This window comes from Pituophis catenifer, unplaced genomic scaffold, assembly GCF_029215685.1.
Source record: "Pituophis catenifer annectens isolate HBS135680 unplaced genomic scaffold, rPitCat1.0.hap2 SCAF_3, whole genome shotgun sequence".
Lineage (NCBI taxonomy): Eukaryota > Metazoa > Chordata > Lepidosauria > Squamata > Colubridae > Pituophis > Pituophis catenifer.
Window position 1 is genome coordinate 2,367,298 of NW_027256883.1, and position 14,986 is coordinate 2,382,283.

General features: G+C 45.8%; 1 protein-coding gene across 4 annotated transcripts in view; it reads right to left on the minus strand.

Annotated features, from left to right (window-relative positions):
• Positions 1 to 2,461: 2,461 nt before the first annotated feature.
• EEF1D (eukaryotic translation elongation factor 1 delta) overlaps positions 2,462 to 14,986 on the minus strand; it is a 39,112-nt gene continuing 26,587 nt past the window's right edge. For all 4 annotated transcript variants that reach the window (XM_070940261.1, XM_070940260.1, XM_070940259.1 and 1 more), the window contains 5 exons: positions 12,995 to 13,094; positions 12,790 to 12,893; positions 11,214 to 11,489; positions 6,423 to 6,617; positions 2,462 to 2,555 (listed from right to left, as the gene is read on the minus strand). In XM_070940261.1, the coding sequence (XP_070796362.1) occupies positions 2,517 to 2,555; positions 6,423 to 6,617; positions 11,214 to 11,489; positions 12,790 to 12,893; positions 12,995 to 13,094 (714 nt within the window). In that variant the 3' untranslated portion in view covers positions 2,462 to 2,516. The remainder of the gene's footprint in view (positions 2,556 to 6,422; positions 6,618 to 11,213; positions 11,490 to 12,789; positions 12,894 to 12,994; positions 13,095 to 14,986) is intronic.

The window sequence follows — 14,986 nt, forward strand, 5'->3', positions numbered from 1 at the left end:
TCCTCACCTCTAGTTTACACTTTTGTATTGGTTTTTTTAAAAACGTTTTATTTGTACATCGCCCAGAGTCCCTTTGTGAGGGAGACGGGCAGCAGTTTCTAAAATAGGCATTGATTTGTAAGTCTGATAGGCTGGTAAGATAGGCAATAGAAATCATAGTGCATAAATGAGATAGGATAAATGGAAATAATCAATCAGCCCAATGTGATTTTACTCAAACCGTGGTAAAACCAATTAGGCATATAATCCTGGCTTTTTAGTTTTTTGATTACCTATTCAGTCCAATGGTTCTCATTATTCTTGTGATTGGTCCGAATAGTTATTATTCTCTTGTATTCATTAAACATGAAACTCGGTCAACTGAACAGTCAATATCATTGACTGGCGCTGATGGTTGATATGGGTTGCTGCCAGCGTCCTAGGTATCAACCAAGTACCTTCTTAAGATGTACGATGATCTCGAGAAGTGCAGTTTTTTTGCAGTTCTGCTACTGTTTTTGCAGGAAGCTGATTTTTTGATGTATTTTGTAAAATTCTTGGACCTGGTGCCAAGTGCCCCGATGACAATGGGTATCACTGTCATGTTTCATCCATAATCACGTAGTTTCAATGGCCAGGAGATATTATTATTATTGGTTAATCTTTGGTGAGATTCACAGCCTTTGAGGCTGGTTAATAGCTCAGCAGCTCGAGTCCTAACCAAGGACCTAGGAACTGTTAAGGTCTCGTCGGAGGATGTAAGCTGTTCCGAGTAAGGTGGTTTTTTGTAGAGTCAAAATGTTCAAGTCCGGCAAATTTAGAATTGCTAAATAGCGGGGTAGCCCTTTGGGGATTGCTCCAAAGGCTCCAATTGCAATCGGGACAACACACGATTTCTTTTTCCACAGTCGCTCAACTTCAATTTGCAAATCCCGGTACTTTGTGGTTTTTTCTTGCTGCTTATCTTCAATCCATGCATCACCAGGTATTATTATTATTATTATTATTATTATTATTATTATTATCGTTTCCCCCAAAATAAGACATCCCCTGATAATAAGAGCCTTGGTAGTACAGTGGTCTAAAGCACCGTTATTAACACCAGCTGCCTGCAATTACTGCAGGTTCGAATCTCCCCAGGCTCAAGGTTGACTCAGCCTTCCATCCTTTCTAAGGTAGGTGAAATGAGGACCCAGTTTGTGGGGGCAATAAGCTGACTTTGTATAAATATACAAAAGTATGAAGGCTATTGCTTAGCGCATTGTAAGCCGCCCTGAGTCTCCAGAGAAGGGCGGCATATAAATAAATAAATAAATAAAAAAAAAAAAGCCCAATGGGGCTTTTGAGCACATGGCAATGAAGCCAAGCGCTTATTTCAGGGTTCAAAAAAATATAAGACAGGGTCTTGTTTTCGGGGAAACAGGGTATTAATCATTGCAGTCAGCCAGATGTTCAGGCTGAGTTTGGCATTTTTGTCTACCTATCGAGTCCTTACCAAGGACCTGGGATAGGCAAATCTGAATGTTGGACAGTGTTACAGATAGCGTTGCAGGATGGAAGCAGTTAAAAAAATTATATTATTACTAATAATTATTCATGGGAGAGGGGATTACTCCGTGAGAGTGGCAGGCATGCGACTCCACATTCAGGCACACACAGGTGCCCGCCGCTCACACGAGTAGCGCTTCACACATATGCACGACAGCCCGCCACTCGTGCGAGTGGAACTTTGTATGCGAATGGAGGCTGCTCCGCCACTTGTGCGGCTTGGTTCCGATCGGGCTGCTGCCTGGTAATGGGTTGCATTCCAGAGGTCGGGGACCCCTGCTTTATGTACCTCAGATTTCCACAGACACTTTCAACCCTGATTCGATGACAGTTGAGCTTTGTGCCTGAAGGTGCAAGCATTCAACTGAGGGAATTAAAACGTTCTTTGTTAAAACTTAAAAAATGTTAAATTATCCTTCTCACACTTCAAAGAAAGATGGGATTCTATGTTGAAGCCGTGTTCTCTTGCAACACTGATGGAAAGATCACAGCCACCATAGAACTGCTGGCCACTGGGATCTCCTGAGCAACATCTGGTGGCTGGGGAATTCTGGGAGTTGGAAGTCCAGAGATCTTAAAGTGGACAAGGTCAGACAACCCTGCCTTACGCAATCTGGAGCAGCCTACTGGAGAATGTCCACTTTTTAAAAACTTTCCAACCCAACTGATACACCATGGTGGGATCTGACTTGGCAGTCTGCAGGGATGCAATCTCACAAAAACACCCCAGTTAAAGCTAAGTTAGATTTCCCAGAAGTGAGTTTTCTCCGCTACTGCTCAATGATACAGTTGGACCGATTTAAACATTACTTCTGAAATGAGCGACCTCTGGAGCACTGACATCCCAGGCACCGTTGATGTGGCTTCATCAGATAGCTGAAGCGTCACAATTTCAGACTTCTTAACCCGCAGGGAAAGAGAAAAGGGCCCGGCATTGCTCTCCAACTCTTAACTATTTATTAGCTTTAGAAAGGGTAAAAGGTTTGCCGTTAGATCTTGTTGAAAGCAGCTATGTCAACACTCTGCACCTGGAAGACAAAAAGACAGGCGTGAGAAGCTTTGCATGGGGTGACCTGCACATCCCAGGCCTGGCTTTGTAATTTCATTCAGGCGTCCAGAGGTTTGTGTAGAAGGGACTTGGGTAATGGATGCCTAAAAGGTACTTTGGCCAGGATGGGCATAGTCAAACGGAGAGAACAGTGAACATTTGAGACTTTTCAATCAGAATAGAGCTGGAAGGGACCTCAGAGGTCTTCTAGTCCAACCCCCTGCTTAAGCAGGAGACCCTATACCATTTCAGACAAATGGCTGTCCAGTCTCTTCTTTAAAACCTACAGCGATGGAGCACCCACAACTTCTGGTGGCAAGCTGTTCCACTGGTTAATTGTCCTCACTGTCAGTAAATTTCTCCTTAGTTCCAGGTTGCTTCTCTCCTGGATTAGTTTCCATCCGTTGCTTGTTTTCTGGTGAAAACTGGAATACTGCTATCGTGTCCCCCATACCCAATTCCTGCAACTGTTCTTCATATATTTTTTAAATATTTTTAATTGGTTTGTTATTTTCAATTGGGGCCAAATTAATATATATCTTTCTAATTGTTTTTAATGTTTGTATTGTATGTTTTTATCTGGCTGTACACCGCCCTGAGTCCCTCGGGAGAAGGTGCGGTATATAAATTCGAAATAAAATAAATAAATAAATAAATATGTTTTAGTCTCTCATTCCCTCCACAACTACCTTCATTTCTTTGATTCTTTGGACAATCATTTGTCTGCAAAAGTATAGGGTCTCCTGCCTGAGCACGGGGTGGGACTAGAAGACCTCTAAGGTCCCGTCCAACTCTGTGATTCTGTTATCCTCATCTTTGCTGCGCAGAATTCAGCAGCGTAAGAACGACTTCTGGTTCCATTTCCCATTCCTGAAATATCACCATACCTAAATGAAACATTAACTGTGGTTTAAAGCTGCTGAAAACCCGTGAGGCGCGACTGTGAGACTTCAACCCTGAGGGCACCAGGGGGAGGGGGATTATTTGGGGCTAAAGTCAGCAATAAGGACAACTGTGAGGGGCCCTCGTTGGGACTCGGAGCTCGTCAACTGTGCTAAGCCAAACCCTGGTCTGATTTGAACTTAGCGTGTCGAAGGCCTTAATAAAACGGCACCATAATAAAGAAGGGGTTTTAGTGAGTTGTGTGAATTCAGTTAGCAACAGTGGGACCAGAATTCTACGCATGAAGCATTTCCTGAGATAACAGCAAGGCAAGGGGTAATATTTGCAGGATAAAAACCTTTATGTGGGAGAGGTGGAGCTGGGTTTACAGAACACAACCAAGCCTAAAAATTGACCCACGATTAGCATACTGACGTTATTTATTCTCGTTGGGTTCAATTTCTCAATGTCTGCTTTATTGTTCTGTTGTTTTACTTCTGTTCCGTTTACACGTCTTTTCATTTTTGTTCCTTTTTATAGTTGTAAGCCGCCTGGAGCCGCCCCCATGCCGAGACAGGTGGCAAATAAATTCAACAAATAAATAAATGAGCGAATATACTGTAGCTATGAGGTTTGCAATAAACCTAGTTAAAGCATGCAATTTAAATGCATGGTCCTAGAACAGGGGTAATCCAATCTTGGCAACGTTATGACCTAAAGATTTCAACTCCCAGAATTCTCCCAGGTCATAACGTTGCCAAGATTGGACACTTCTGGTCAAATATCTTTCAGGTGACCTGAAATCTCTGATCCTTTATGATTTTGGGGGGAGAGGATTTTTTTTTTTTTTAAATTGATTTATATGCCGCCCTTCTCTGGAGACTCAGGGCAGCTTACAGTGCGTTAAGCAATAGCCTTCATACTTTTTTTTGTATATTTTATACAAAATCAGCTTATTGCCCCCACAAACTGGGTCCTCAATTTACCTACCTTAGAAAGGATGGAAGGCTGAGTCAACCTTGAGCCTGGCAAGATTCGAACTTACTTTAATTGCAGACAGCTGGTATTAAATTACAGTGCCTTTGTCTGCAGAGCTATCCAGGCTCACATGTTCTGTGCTTCTGGATCTCTCTGGAACAGGGTCAGTGACCTCCGGCCCGTGGGTCAGATGTGGCCTACCACTTGAAACAATTCAAGCCATGTGACTCCAAAAGAAATATATCCACTCAGCCTGTGCAAGGGAGAGGGAGCGAACTGTTTGGATGTTCTTGAAGCGATGGCACTGACCAGCCACCTCAACATGTTCCCTGCCCAGATGTGAGGCAGAGGAGCAGGAAATCAAGACAGAGCAGGGGAGGGCAATTAATCTCCCCACATGAGAAACTGGGACTGTTGTGGAAGGCCAAATCAATAAGGCTGTGAAGTGCACAGGCCCCCCATGCATGCATAGATGTCAACTGGAAAAAATAACAATAGCAGTTGCCTTCAAAATAAAATATCTGAAAAGGTTAAATCATGGCAACTGGACCAAAGTTTATTAAAACGGTTTCGTTTTAACATTTTGAGATACTTTTGGCCTGTATGACTGAATCTTCATTTTCAGGTTGCTTTTCATTTTGGGAAGAAACCCCCTGCAATCTTTATGGCAAGAATTACCAAGTGAGCCTTGGTAGTACAGTGGTCTAAAGCACCCTGTTATTAAGACTAGCTGCCTGCAATTACTGCTGGTTCGAATCTCTCCAAGGCTCAAGGTCGACTCAGCCTTCCATCCTTTCTAAGGTAGGTGAAATGAGGATCCAGTTTGTGGGGGCAATAAGCTGACTTTGTATAAAATATACAAAAGTATGAAGGCTATTGCTTAACGCATTGTAAGCCGCCCTGAGTCTCCGGAGAAGGGCGGCATATAAATCAAATTAAAAAAATAAAAAAAAAAAATCATGGCAACTGGACCAAAGTTTATTAAAACGGTTTCGTTTTAACATTTTGAGATACTTTTGGCCTGTAGGACTGAATCTTCATTTTCAGGTTGCTTTTCATTTTGGGCAGAAACCCCCTGCAATCTTTTATGGCAAGAATTAGAATCTGTTAAAAAAAGATTTAACAGATTAACAGAGTTGGAAGGGACCTTTTAGGTCATCTAGTCCAACCCCTCTACCCAAGCACGAGACCTTACACCATTTCTGACAGATGGCAGTCCATTTTCATCTTGAAAGCCCCCAGTGATGAAGCTCCCACAACTTCCAAAGGCAACTTCTCTTCCATGGGTTGATTGTTCTCACTGTCAGAAAAATTCTCATCATCTCCAGGTTGAATCTCTCCTTGGTCAGTTTCCATCCATTATTCCTTGTCTGGCCTTCAGGTGCTTTGGAAAATAGCTTGACCCCCTTCCTCCTCTCTGTGGCTGCCCCTCAAATATTGGAAGATTGTTATCATGTCTCCCCCTGGTCCTTCTCTTCACTAGACTAGCCAGGCCCAGTTCCTGCAACCCTTCTTTCCAACCCCTTTCTCAGCCTGCTCAAAATTTTCATTTTGACTGAAGAAGCTACTTGGATGAGTAACGAAATGTCTCTGTTTGAATAAACTTTATTCCAGTTGCCAAGATTTAACCTTTTTAAGATACTTTTTGGCCTGGATGATTGAATCTTCATTTACATCATCAAAATAAAAGCAATCCGTGCGAGCCAGAAGGGCGAAATATGACCCGGGAACTGTAAAATGCCCAGATCTGTGATTGTAGCAGCCTGGCTACTGATCCTAGGGAGGGAAAGATTACTGATCCCTGCTCTACAGAGTATCAGAGGTAATTTGAGAGAATCTGCGATCCCTGCAAGGGAACCTTTGGCATAAGGCCTTAACTCCAGATATTCCCTGATTTATAACTTGCTTTTTACTAGCCTTTACTAGCCTTTGGCAGAACTTTGCGGTGGCCCATCCGAAAGGAATACAACACCTTTGAAAAACTTACATAATCTTCAAATTTGGTAATCTCCTCTTCCAGGATATCTGTCCCGACTTTGTCGTCCTCCACCACACACTGGATCTGGAGTTTCTTGATGCCGTAGCCCACTGGGACCAGTTTGGAAGCCCCCCAGACGAGGCCATCCATCTGAACAGATCGGACACACTCCTCCATTTTGGCCATGTCCGTTTCGTCATCCCACTGGAAACAAGAAGTGGGGGGGGGGGAGAAGTGTGAGAAATAATAGTGCAGAAATAAAGGGTTTCCTGTAAATGAGCTGAAAACCAACCCACAAAATTGGGAAAACAATTGCTTCTCCAAAGGAGGCCAAAATTTGCATGAAATTAGAGTCCCCTTTCAGGCACTGTGAATTTATTTATTCCATGCAGCCTATACCAGAATCTGATCTATTCGTGGTCAAGGCAAATTGGCGGCAGATAGCAGTGAATGGACTTCAAGGAGGGAGGGAGGGTGGACTTTAGTCTCTTTCAGGTTTGTAGGGACTCCAGACTAATGATGCGTTTGATCCCACCTTCAGGCTCAGCCTGGTCATCTCCAACTTCGGGAGTTTCAAACCTTGGCAGATTTGAGGACTTCGAATTCCACAGCCAGCCGAGGCAGAAGGATGCCGATAGCCATGGTGATGTCAGGACATAAATGAGCTGCATCCCCCACTCTCCACAGCCCACACCCCCAGATCCGATGTGTTTGCTTGCCACTTCGAATCAATGTGATGACTCAGGGCAAGGCACGGAGGCAACACAGTCAGCTGATAGTTCAAACCGCCCCTTTATTGCTCCAACTTTCCCCCAAACGCTCCCATGTTTATGGCAAGTTCCAGAGCAAAGTGCTCACATCCACACTCACACATACCCCCCTCCAGCAGCCTCTGGCTGCAAGTAGTCCAGCAAAACACTGTTACTACACCGGCTTCAAAGCAAGAAGTCCAGCGGGGCAAGGGAATAAGTCAATGAGTCCAGGAAGGAAAGGAACAAGGCAAGAAGTCCAGCAAACTCCAAATGTCTGCAACAACAACACACAACTCCACAAATTCGGCGTTTGTTCCCAACAAACGCCCCTCCCCACAGAATCTCCTTAAATCTCAATTCCCAGGTGTGCCTTATAAAGAGGAGCAGGACACTCTCCTCCTGAGTTGTCAGGTCGGCCTGCGTTGTTCCCGCCTTCTCTCCACTCTCTGTGCTCAGGGATCAGGAGGGGGCAGTCCTTGCTCATCGCCTGAGCTCGAAGCCTGAGGGACCCGGGCCTGCCCCGTCCTGCTCCTCCCTCCATTCCTTCAAAACCAACAAAGCCGCCCACTCAGTCTCTGTCAGCCACAGTTCCGGCATATCCTCCCATGCAGATTCAGGCTCCAATGGGGGCATGACAATCACAGTCAGAGAAAGCAGAAAGTCCTCCGCAGACTAGAGCCATGCTGGCTGGGGAATTCTGGGAGTTGAAGTCCACAAATCTTAAAGCGGCGATGTTTGGAGACCCCTGTCCTACATCCTCCAGCCATCTTGAAACTCCTCTGTGCTAAATAAAACATTCCCTTTTCACCTTCCCTTGGATATGAGTCCTACAAGCATCGGCTGTGCATTATCAACTCAGCCTCTTGCAATTTGTCTACCATTTTGTCTGTGGCATCCAAAGTCTGCCCAACGCATTAAATTGCAGTTTCGCTGTACAAATGTGTCTCGTCTTTCTGCAGCTACCCAAAGCGAAAAGGGAATGAAAAGCCACTTAGAGAACATTAAGAAACAGGCACGCATAGAGCGTTCCTGGACCACTTCCTGTTCCAGAAGATTGCCTAAAAGAAAGCCTTCGGAGTATCTCTGCAAAGGCTCAGTCTGGGAAGGAAGATAGAAAGAATTGTTGCACCGATAACAAAACAATATATTTTGCACACCCTGTTAAGGAACCACCAGGGTCCCTCAGATCAGCAGAAATAAAAGGTAAAAGTTTCCCCTGTCTAGTCGTATCCAACTCTAGGTGCTCATCTCTGTTGCTTGGCTGAGGGAGGCAGTGTTGTCTGAAGACAATTTCCACAATCACGTGACCGTCGTGGCTATACGCCGAAGGTGCACGGAACAATGTTACCTTCCCACCGAAGTGGTACCTATTTATCTACTCATCTTTGCATGCTTTCAAACTGCTAAGTGGAGCAAGGAGCTGGAGCGAGGAACGGGAGCTCACCCTGTCACGCAGCCCTCGGGTCTCGAACCCAGGCTGTCGGTTTGCTCGCTGACAAGCTCAGTGTCTTTAACCGCTCAGCCTTTGTGCCCGTCCGAAATTCCAGCAGAAATATCCAAATTCCAGCAGAAATGTATTGGAAAATCAGGTGGAATCCGTGAGCAACTTTTCCAACTAACAAATGATTGGAAGCCCTTCAGTTACGACCATAATGGAGCCTGCCCATTAACCGTCGTAAGTCGTGGGAATGGTTAAGCCTGATGCCCACCTAATCACCTCACTTAGTGACCAAAGTCTTGGCCCATTCAGGCATGGTCGCTAAGCACAGGTCCTTACTCAAACAGCTGAGCTGAGATCGCAATCAGGTGTCCCAGGGGCATTGTAAGGCCCCATCAACTGTCCAGTTGGCAAATCCAGAAAAACAAACTCCTGAGACATTATTTTACCAAGAGTATAAAACTTTACTAAAAAAAAAAAACCATTGGCACAGAAGAAGCGAAACCAGCTCTGGGTTTCTCGCGTGAAAGCAAGCATAGTTAATTCCCCCAATTTCCCTATGGGCCACCCACAGTCCACCAATCATTTCTGTTCATATTGTTATGGGAAACAGCCAGCCACATCTGATCGGTGAGCCCTTGAAATGCTGGCGATGTCTCCCGGAAGCTGACAGTTGCTTGGATACCATCCCCCACACCCTTGCATTCCATCCAATGCAACTCCGTTATTGTCAAGCTGCGAGCGAAGGAAAAATGTAGGCGAAAGTGTGAATCAGTCTCGGCGGGCCCCAATTCTGAGCAACAGTTGTAGTCCCTTTGTTCAGCGCTGTCCTAATTTTGAACGGACGCTTGAACCAATGGTCATTAAATTGAGGACCCCTTATAAAACACTATATGCTTTTTGTTAATTAAATTAATTTGTTCATCAGAAAAAGGTGCTCACAGACTCCTCCTCCTGATTTTATGGAACTATTTTTGACCAACATGGTTCCCTTCCCACAGCATCCAAGGCACTGAAGGAGCAAAGACGGAACCAGAGGTCGCTGTCACATAATGTAACAACCGGTTTGCCCAGCACCGAAAATGTGAGCCCGTGCATACGTGTGGCCCTCCGCACATGTGCGCAGCTTCAAAAACACAGCGATATAGGACGGGATAGCGCCGGGGCACGGGGACGGGCCCACTCGCTGGTCGCAAATACCGGTTTGCCCACCTCCGTCTTGGTTAAGCTGCAAGAACAAGCAAACAAGGTTTACCTTGTGCAGGAATCATTGCTAGAAATGTGAACAGCTGCCAACTCTCCAAGGGGTGCAGCCTGGCTCATTTCTGCTACTTTGCCAACCCTGAAGAAAATCAGTGAATCTTAACCCCAGCCCTGTGAGATCCAGAAACCTCCTTTAGCAATCCTAGCCATTGTTGTGGCTCCGTTGCCTGAGCCTGGGCTATCGACAGATGCAGACTCTGAGAGTGAGGGAGAGGAGTTGGCAAGGCCTCCCTCTCCAGGACCCTCCTCTCTGGCAATGCCTCCGGAGGACACCGAAGGCCAAGGGATAGGCCCAGAGCCAAGCACGTCCCCGCAGCCACAGGTGGACAGCGACGAAGGAGATAAGTGCTGGCTGGACCCTCGGCAGAGGCGCAGGGAGAAGCGTGCGCAGCAGAGGGGAAGGCGTGCCAGAGATTAGCTGAGTCACTGGACCACACCCCACAGGGTATAAATGTGGGTGTGGTGGCCGGTTCAGTTTGTGACGAGCAAAAACTAGAAATAATCCATGATCTCTGCGTTACTGGACTTTGGCTGCTTTATCGGACTGCATTTGGATTAATCCTTGTATTGTTGAAAACTGTGCCTGTTTTATCGGAATGCTTGCAGTCTAATCTTTGTTTTGTGTGAGTAGAGTCTGAATTGGCAGCTAGCCACTGGGTTGCTGCCAGCTTTATTTTCAAAGAATTTTGTTGTGTGGCTTATTAACTCTGGGCCGTCTGTGGGGGTGCGTGAGTGGAACAGGGACAGAACAGCCATCAGTTCAAACCACCCTACATCAACTCTTTAAGGCAGGGCTGTCAAACTGGATTTCTTCAAGGGACCGATCAGTATTATAGTTCTCCTGCGCGGGCCAGTTGGGGGGGGGGGTCAGCGGCCCACAGAGGAGGGCCAAGGGTGGGGAGTGGGGGGGGGAAGACAAGATAGATGCCTCCTGCAGCACCCTGCCGGCCAAAACGGACTGCGCGGAGGCCTCGGGGGTGTCAGTGCGGCCCGTTTTTGCCCGGCAAAGTGCTGCAGGAGGCTGTGGAGGCCAAAAATGGGCCGTGGGGGTGCCCACAGCCCTCTTTGGCCGGCAGAGACACTGCGGACCAATCTTTGGTTATTTCCAGGTCAGCCCCGCGGGTCAGATTTAAGCATCCTGCAGGCCGGAGTTTGACACCCCTTGCTTTAAGGGCCGAAAAGCAGATGAAAAACAGAGAAAAATGAAAATTTGTTTCTCGCCTCAAGAAGATTGGTCCAGGATCCATGTGGCTTTCGTGGGCTCGAGGAGGAACACGGAAGGGGGGAACGTGGGCCGGGCACGTGGGAACGCCAACCAGGCCTCCACCCTAAAAGCCTCCCACTTACCGGCTTGACGTCCAGAAGGATGGAGGACTTGGCAATCAGGCCCGGCTTCTTCGACTTCTTCTCGGCGTACTGCTTTAGCCGCTCTTCCCGAAGGCGGGCAGCTTCTTGATCCTCCTCTTCTTCGTCGCTGCCAAACAGGTCGATGTCGTCGTCTTCCTCGGAGGAGGCGGCAGCGGCGGCACCGCCCAGGGATTCTTCTTTGATGGCAGCTGAAGGGAGCACCACCTTCTTGGACTGCGCGGCCAGGGGCTCCACTTTCTTCATGGGGGTGACGTGCTTTGTGGAGAAAACGAGAAGGTGAGCCTCACCCCGGAAGCCCTTCCCAAGGGGAAGTTTCAAGACTTTCATCGGAAAGGAGGAGGAGGAGGAAGGCGTGGGAAGGAGGCCTGGCTTTCTCAGCGCCAGTGGGCACCACCCTTCAAAGGGGTCTATGACAATTTGCCGCAGCCAACACGCCACGGCAACTTGCTGCAGGGCAAGAGTGATGCTAACATCAAAAAATATGGCGGAATAGAATCATTAAAGAAAGGATGCGAAAGGAGGGACAGAATGAAAGGTGAATGGTAACCATTAAATTTTTATTTATTTTAAATAATTACAGTAAATGGAAGTGTTAAATTGTCCCGCAACCAGTTGTCCCACTCCCCCTTCAAAGCACAAGAGGGGGAACTTCACCTATAAAGCCCTTCATGGCATGGGACCAACTATTTGAGGGAACTTGCCTGAAGGTTTTGGGAGGGCCTCGCTCCAACCTACCACTGCTCTTCTCCCGAGGAGAACTAATTGGGATATCTCAACATTGCTCATCAGGCATCTGGCTGTGTGAGTCAAGGCGAAGATGCCCGTTAAATTAGGAGGCTGGACTAGAAGACCTCCAAAGTCCCTTCCAGCTCTGAGCTCTGTTATTCTATTCTATTCTATCCTATTTCTTATTCTATCCTATTTCTTATTCTATCCTATTCTATTCCGTATTGTATTCTATTCTATTCTACTCTGTATTGTATTGTATTGTATTGTATTGTATTGTATTGTATTGTATTGTATTGTATTGTATTCTTCATTTCTATTTTACTCTACTCCACTCCACTCCACATTTTCTTATTCTATTCTATTCTATTCTATTCTATTCTATTCTATTCTATTCTATACTATACTATACTATACTGTATTCTATTGTATTCTACTCTGTATTGTATTGTATTGTATTGTATTGTATTGTATTGTATTCTTCATTTCTATTTTACTCTACTCTACTCCACTCCACATTTTCTTATTCTATTCTATATTGTATTGTATTGTATTGTATTGTATTGTATTGTATTGTATTGTATTGTATTGTATTGTATTGTATTGTATTGTATTGTATTGTATTGTATTGTATTGTATTGTATTGTATTGTATTGTATTCTATTGTATTGTATTCTATTCTATTCTATTCTATTCTATTCTATTCTATTCGTTGCTAAGAAGGCCTTGGAAGGAATGGGCCTTGGATTTTAAAAAGCACGTGCTTTTTAAAATGAGCAAAGCAATGGACACGCATAAGACTTTTTTTTTTTTTTTAAGCACATTTTACCTGTGTTGGTGGAGGTGGGGAAGGATGATGGGAAGCCGATGCCCTTTCCAGCACGCTCAGACGACACTCCAGTTTGGAGATGGCCACTTGGAGGTTTGTGACCACTGAAAACCGAAAGAAAAAAAGATTATTAGAAGGATAGGATGCTGCACTCTAATCCCTCAATTTATAGCTACTATCAAGTCTTACAGGCATGGCTACTCACCACTACGAAGCTGTTGGTTCTCTGCCTCCAAGTTAGCAATCCTGGTGACCACCTCATTTTGGTCTCCGGCTGGTCCTGCGGGGGAGGGGCCGCTGGCGGTCTGCAAGAGACAGCGAAGACAAAGGGGAGGTGAGGCCAGGCCAACTGCTGACCTCGGCCAGACCCACAGACAATAAAGCCAAGCTGTAGCCACAAGGGGGAGATGGACAGGGGAGACTTCCAGAAAGCAACTGGGAACCAGGAAGAGCACAAGGCCTGAAAGCTTTTATGGTTTGCAAAGGAAAAGGGAGATGAGATTCTTGAATGCCCAGGGTGTGTTTCCTTGATTTCTTAAAAAGGTATTTATAGAGAGGCATAATGCATCTTAGAATAATTAAAAGTTGCAATGCTGTATGATCTTGCTATGAGGGTTCCTTGGCTCTCTGAGCTTGGTTCTTCCCTTCCCTTCCCTTCCCTTCCCTTCCCTTCCCTTCCCTCCCTCCCTCCCTTCTTTCTTTTTCTTTCCTTCCTTCCTTCCTTCCTTCCTTCCTTCCTTCCTTCCTTCCTTCCTTCCTTCCTTCCTTCCTTCCCTTCCTCCCTCCCTTTCTCCTTAGTGCTCTCTAAGCTGGTTGTTTTTTTTTGCAGACATTTCATGATCCATCTAGGTAACGTCATCAGTGCTAGAGGGCAGTTGGGATTGCAGAGAGGAAGAGGAGGAGAACTGTGGGGTCTTTGGTGCTCTCTGATCTTGGTTGTGTTCTTGCAAGCGATTCATTAACCAACTAGGTAATCTCACGACTGATGCTGAGAGAGCACCCAAGGGCCTCTCATTTCAACCCTGAGCTCCCAACGTTCTCCTTTATTGGTACTTTGCTAGGACGTGGTCCAGCGTCTTCAACTGGGAAGTATGAACTCTATGTTAAGGAAGGAAGGGCAAGAACCCTGTAATAAAATCTCACCATCCCACAAGGCTGAGGGCAGAAATACCTTTCCTTATTCAGGGTGGACAGAATGTCCGTCTGCCCGTCTCTCCCTAGGAGCAACAGAAACTCTCAAGAGCTGGGCTACAAATCGATCAGCTACCGAGTTCAAGGCAATTTTGGCTGGAATTTTTTTTTTTTTTTTTTTGGCAAGCAGAAGGATTTATTTCTCCAGCCTTTAACAACGTAGCTACTCTGGCAAAGTGCAAAAGCAGATTTGGTGAAACCCGCAAAAGATTCAAAAGTGGGGGCAGCACACGAGATATTAGCAGTGTAAAACCCTTCGAGGGAACTGAAGTCACTTTTGCATCATGCTGTCTGGGAACGGATTTCTGCCAAACAAGCTATTTTTTTTCCTTTGGGAAAAATGTACCTGGTTGTTAAAACATCCACCGTCAGGTACAGGTTATCCTTGACTTACAACCAAATTCGTTTAGCGACCGCTCGAAGTTAAAACGGCACCGGGGAAAAAAAAAAAACCCAGCAACGGCACCGAGAAAAGTAACTTACGACCATTTTTCAGTCTTACGACCGTGGCAGCATCTCCACGATCACGTGATCAAAATCTGGACGCTTGGCAACCCTGTTCATATTTATGACGGTCGCAGTGTCCCGGGAGTCACGTTACCTCCTTTTGCGACCTTCTGACAAGCGAAGTCAATGGGGGAGCCGGATTCACTTAACAACCGTGTTACTGACTTAACAACTGCAGTGAGAAAGGTCGTAAAAGGGGCAAAACCCACTTAACCAATGTCTTGCTTAGCAACAGGGAATTTTGGGCTCCATTGTGGTCGTAAATTGAGGACTACCTGTACAAGTAAGGGGACTTTTACGTATAGGGTATGACTAATCTACTGGTAAGTATCTGATACTTAGGAGGCATAAAAGTAAAGGTTCCCCTCACACAATATGTGCTAGTAGTTCCTGACTCTAGGGGGTGGTGCTCATCTCCGTTTCAAAGCCGAAAAGCCAGCGCTGTCCGAAGACATCTCCATGGTCATGTGGCCGGCATGACTAAACGCCAAAGGTGCAC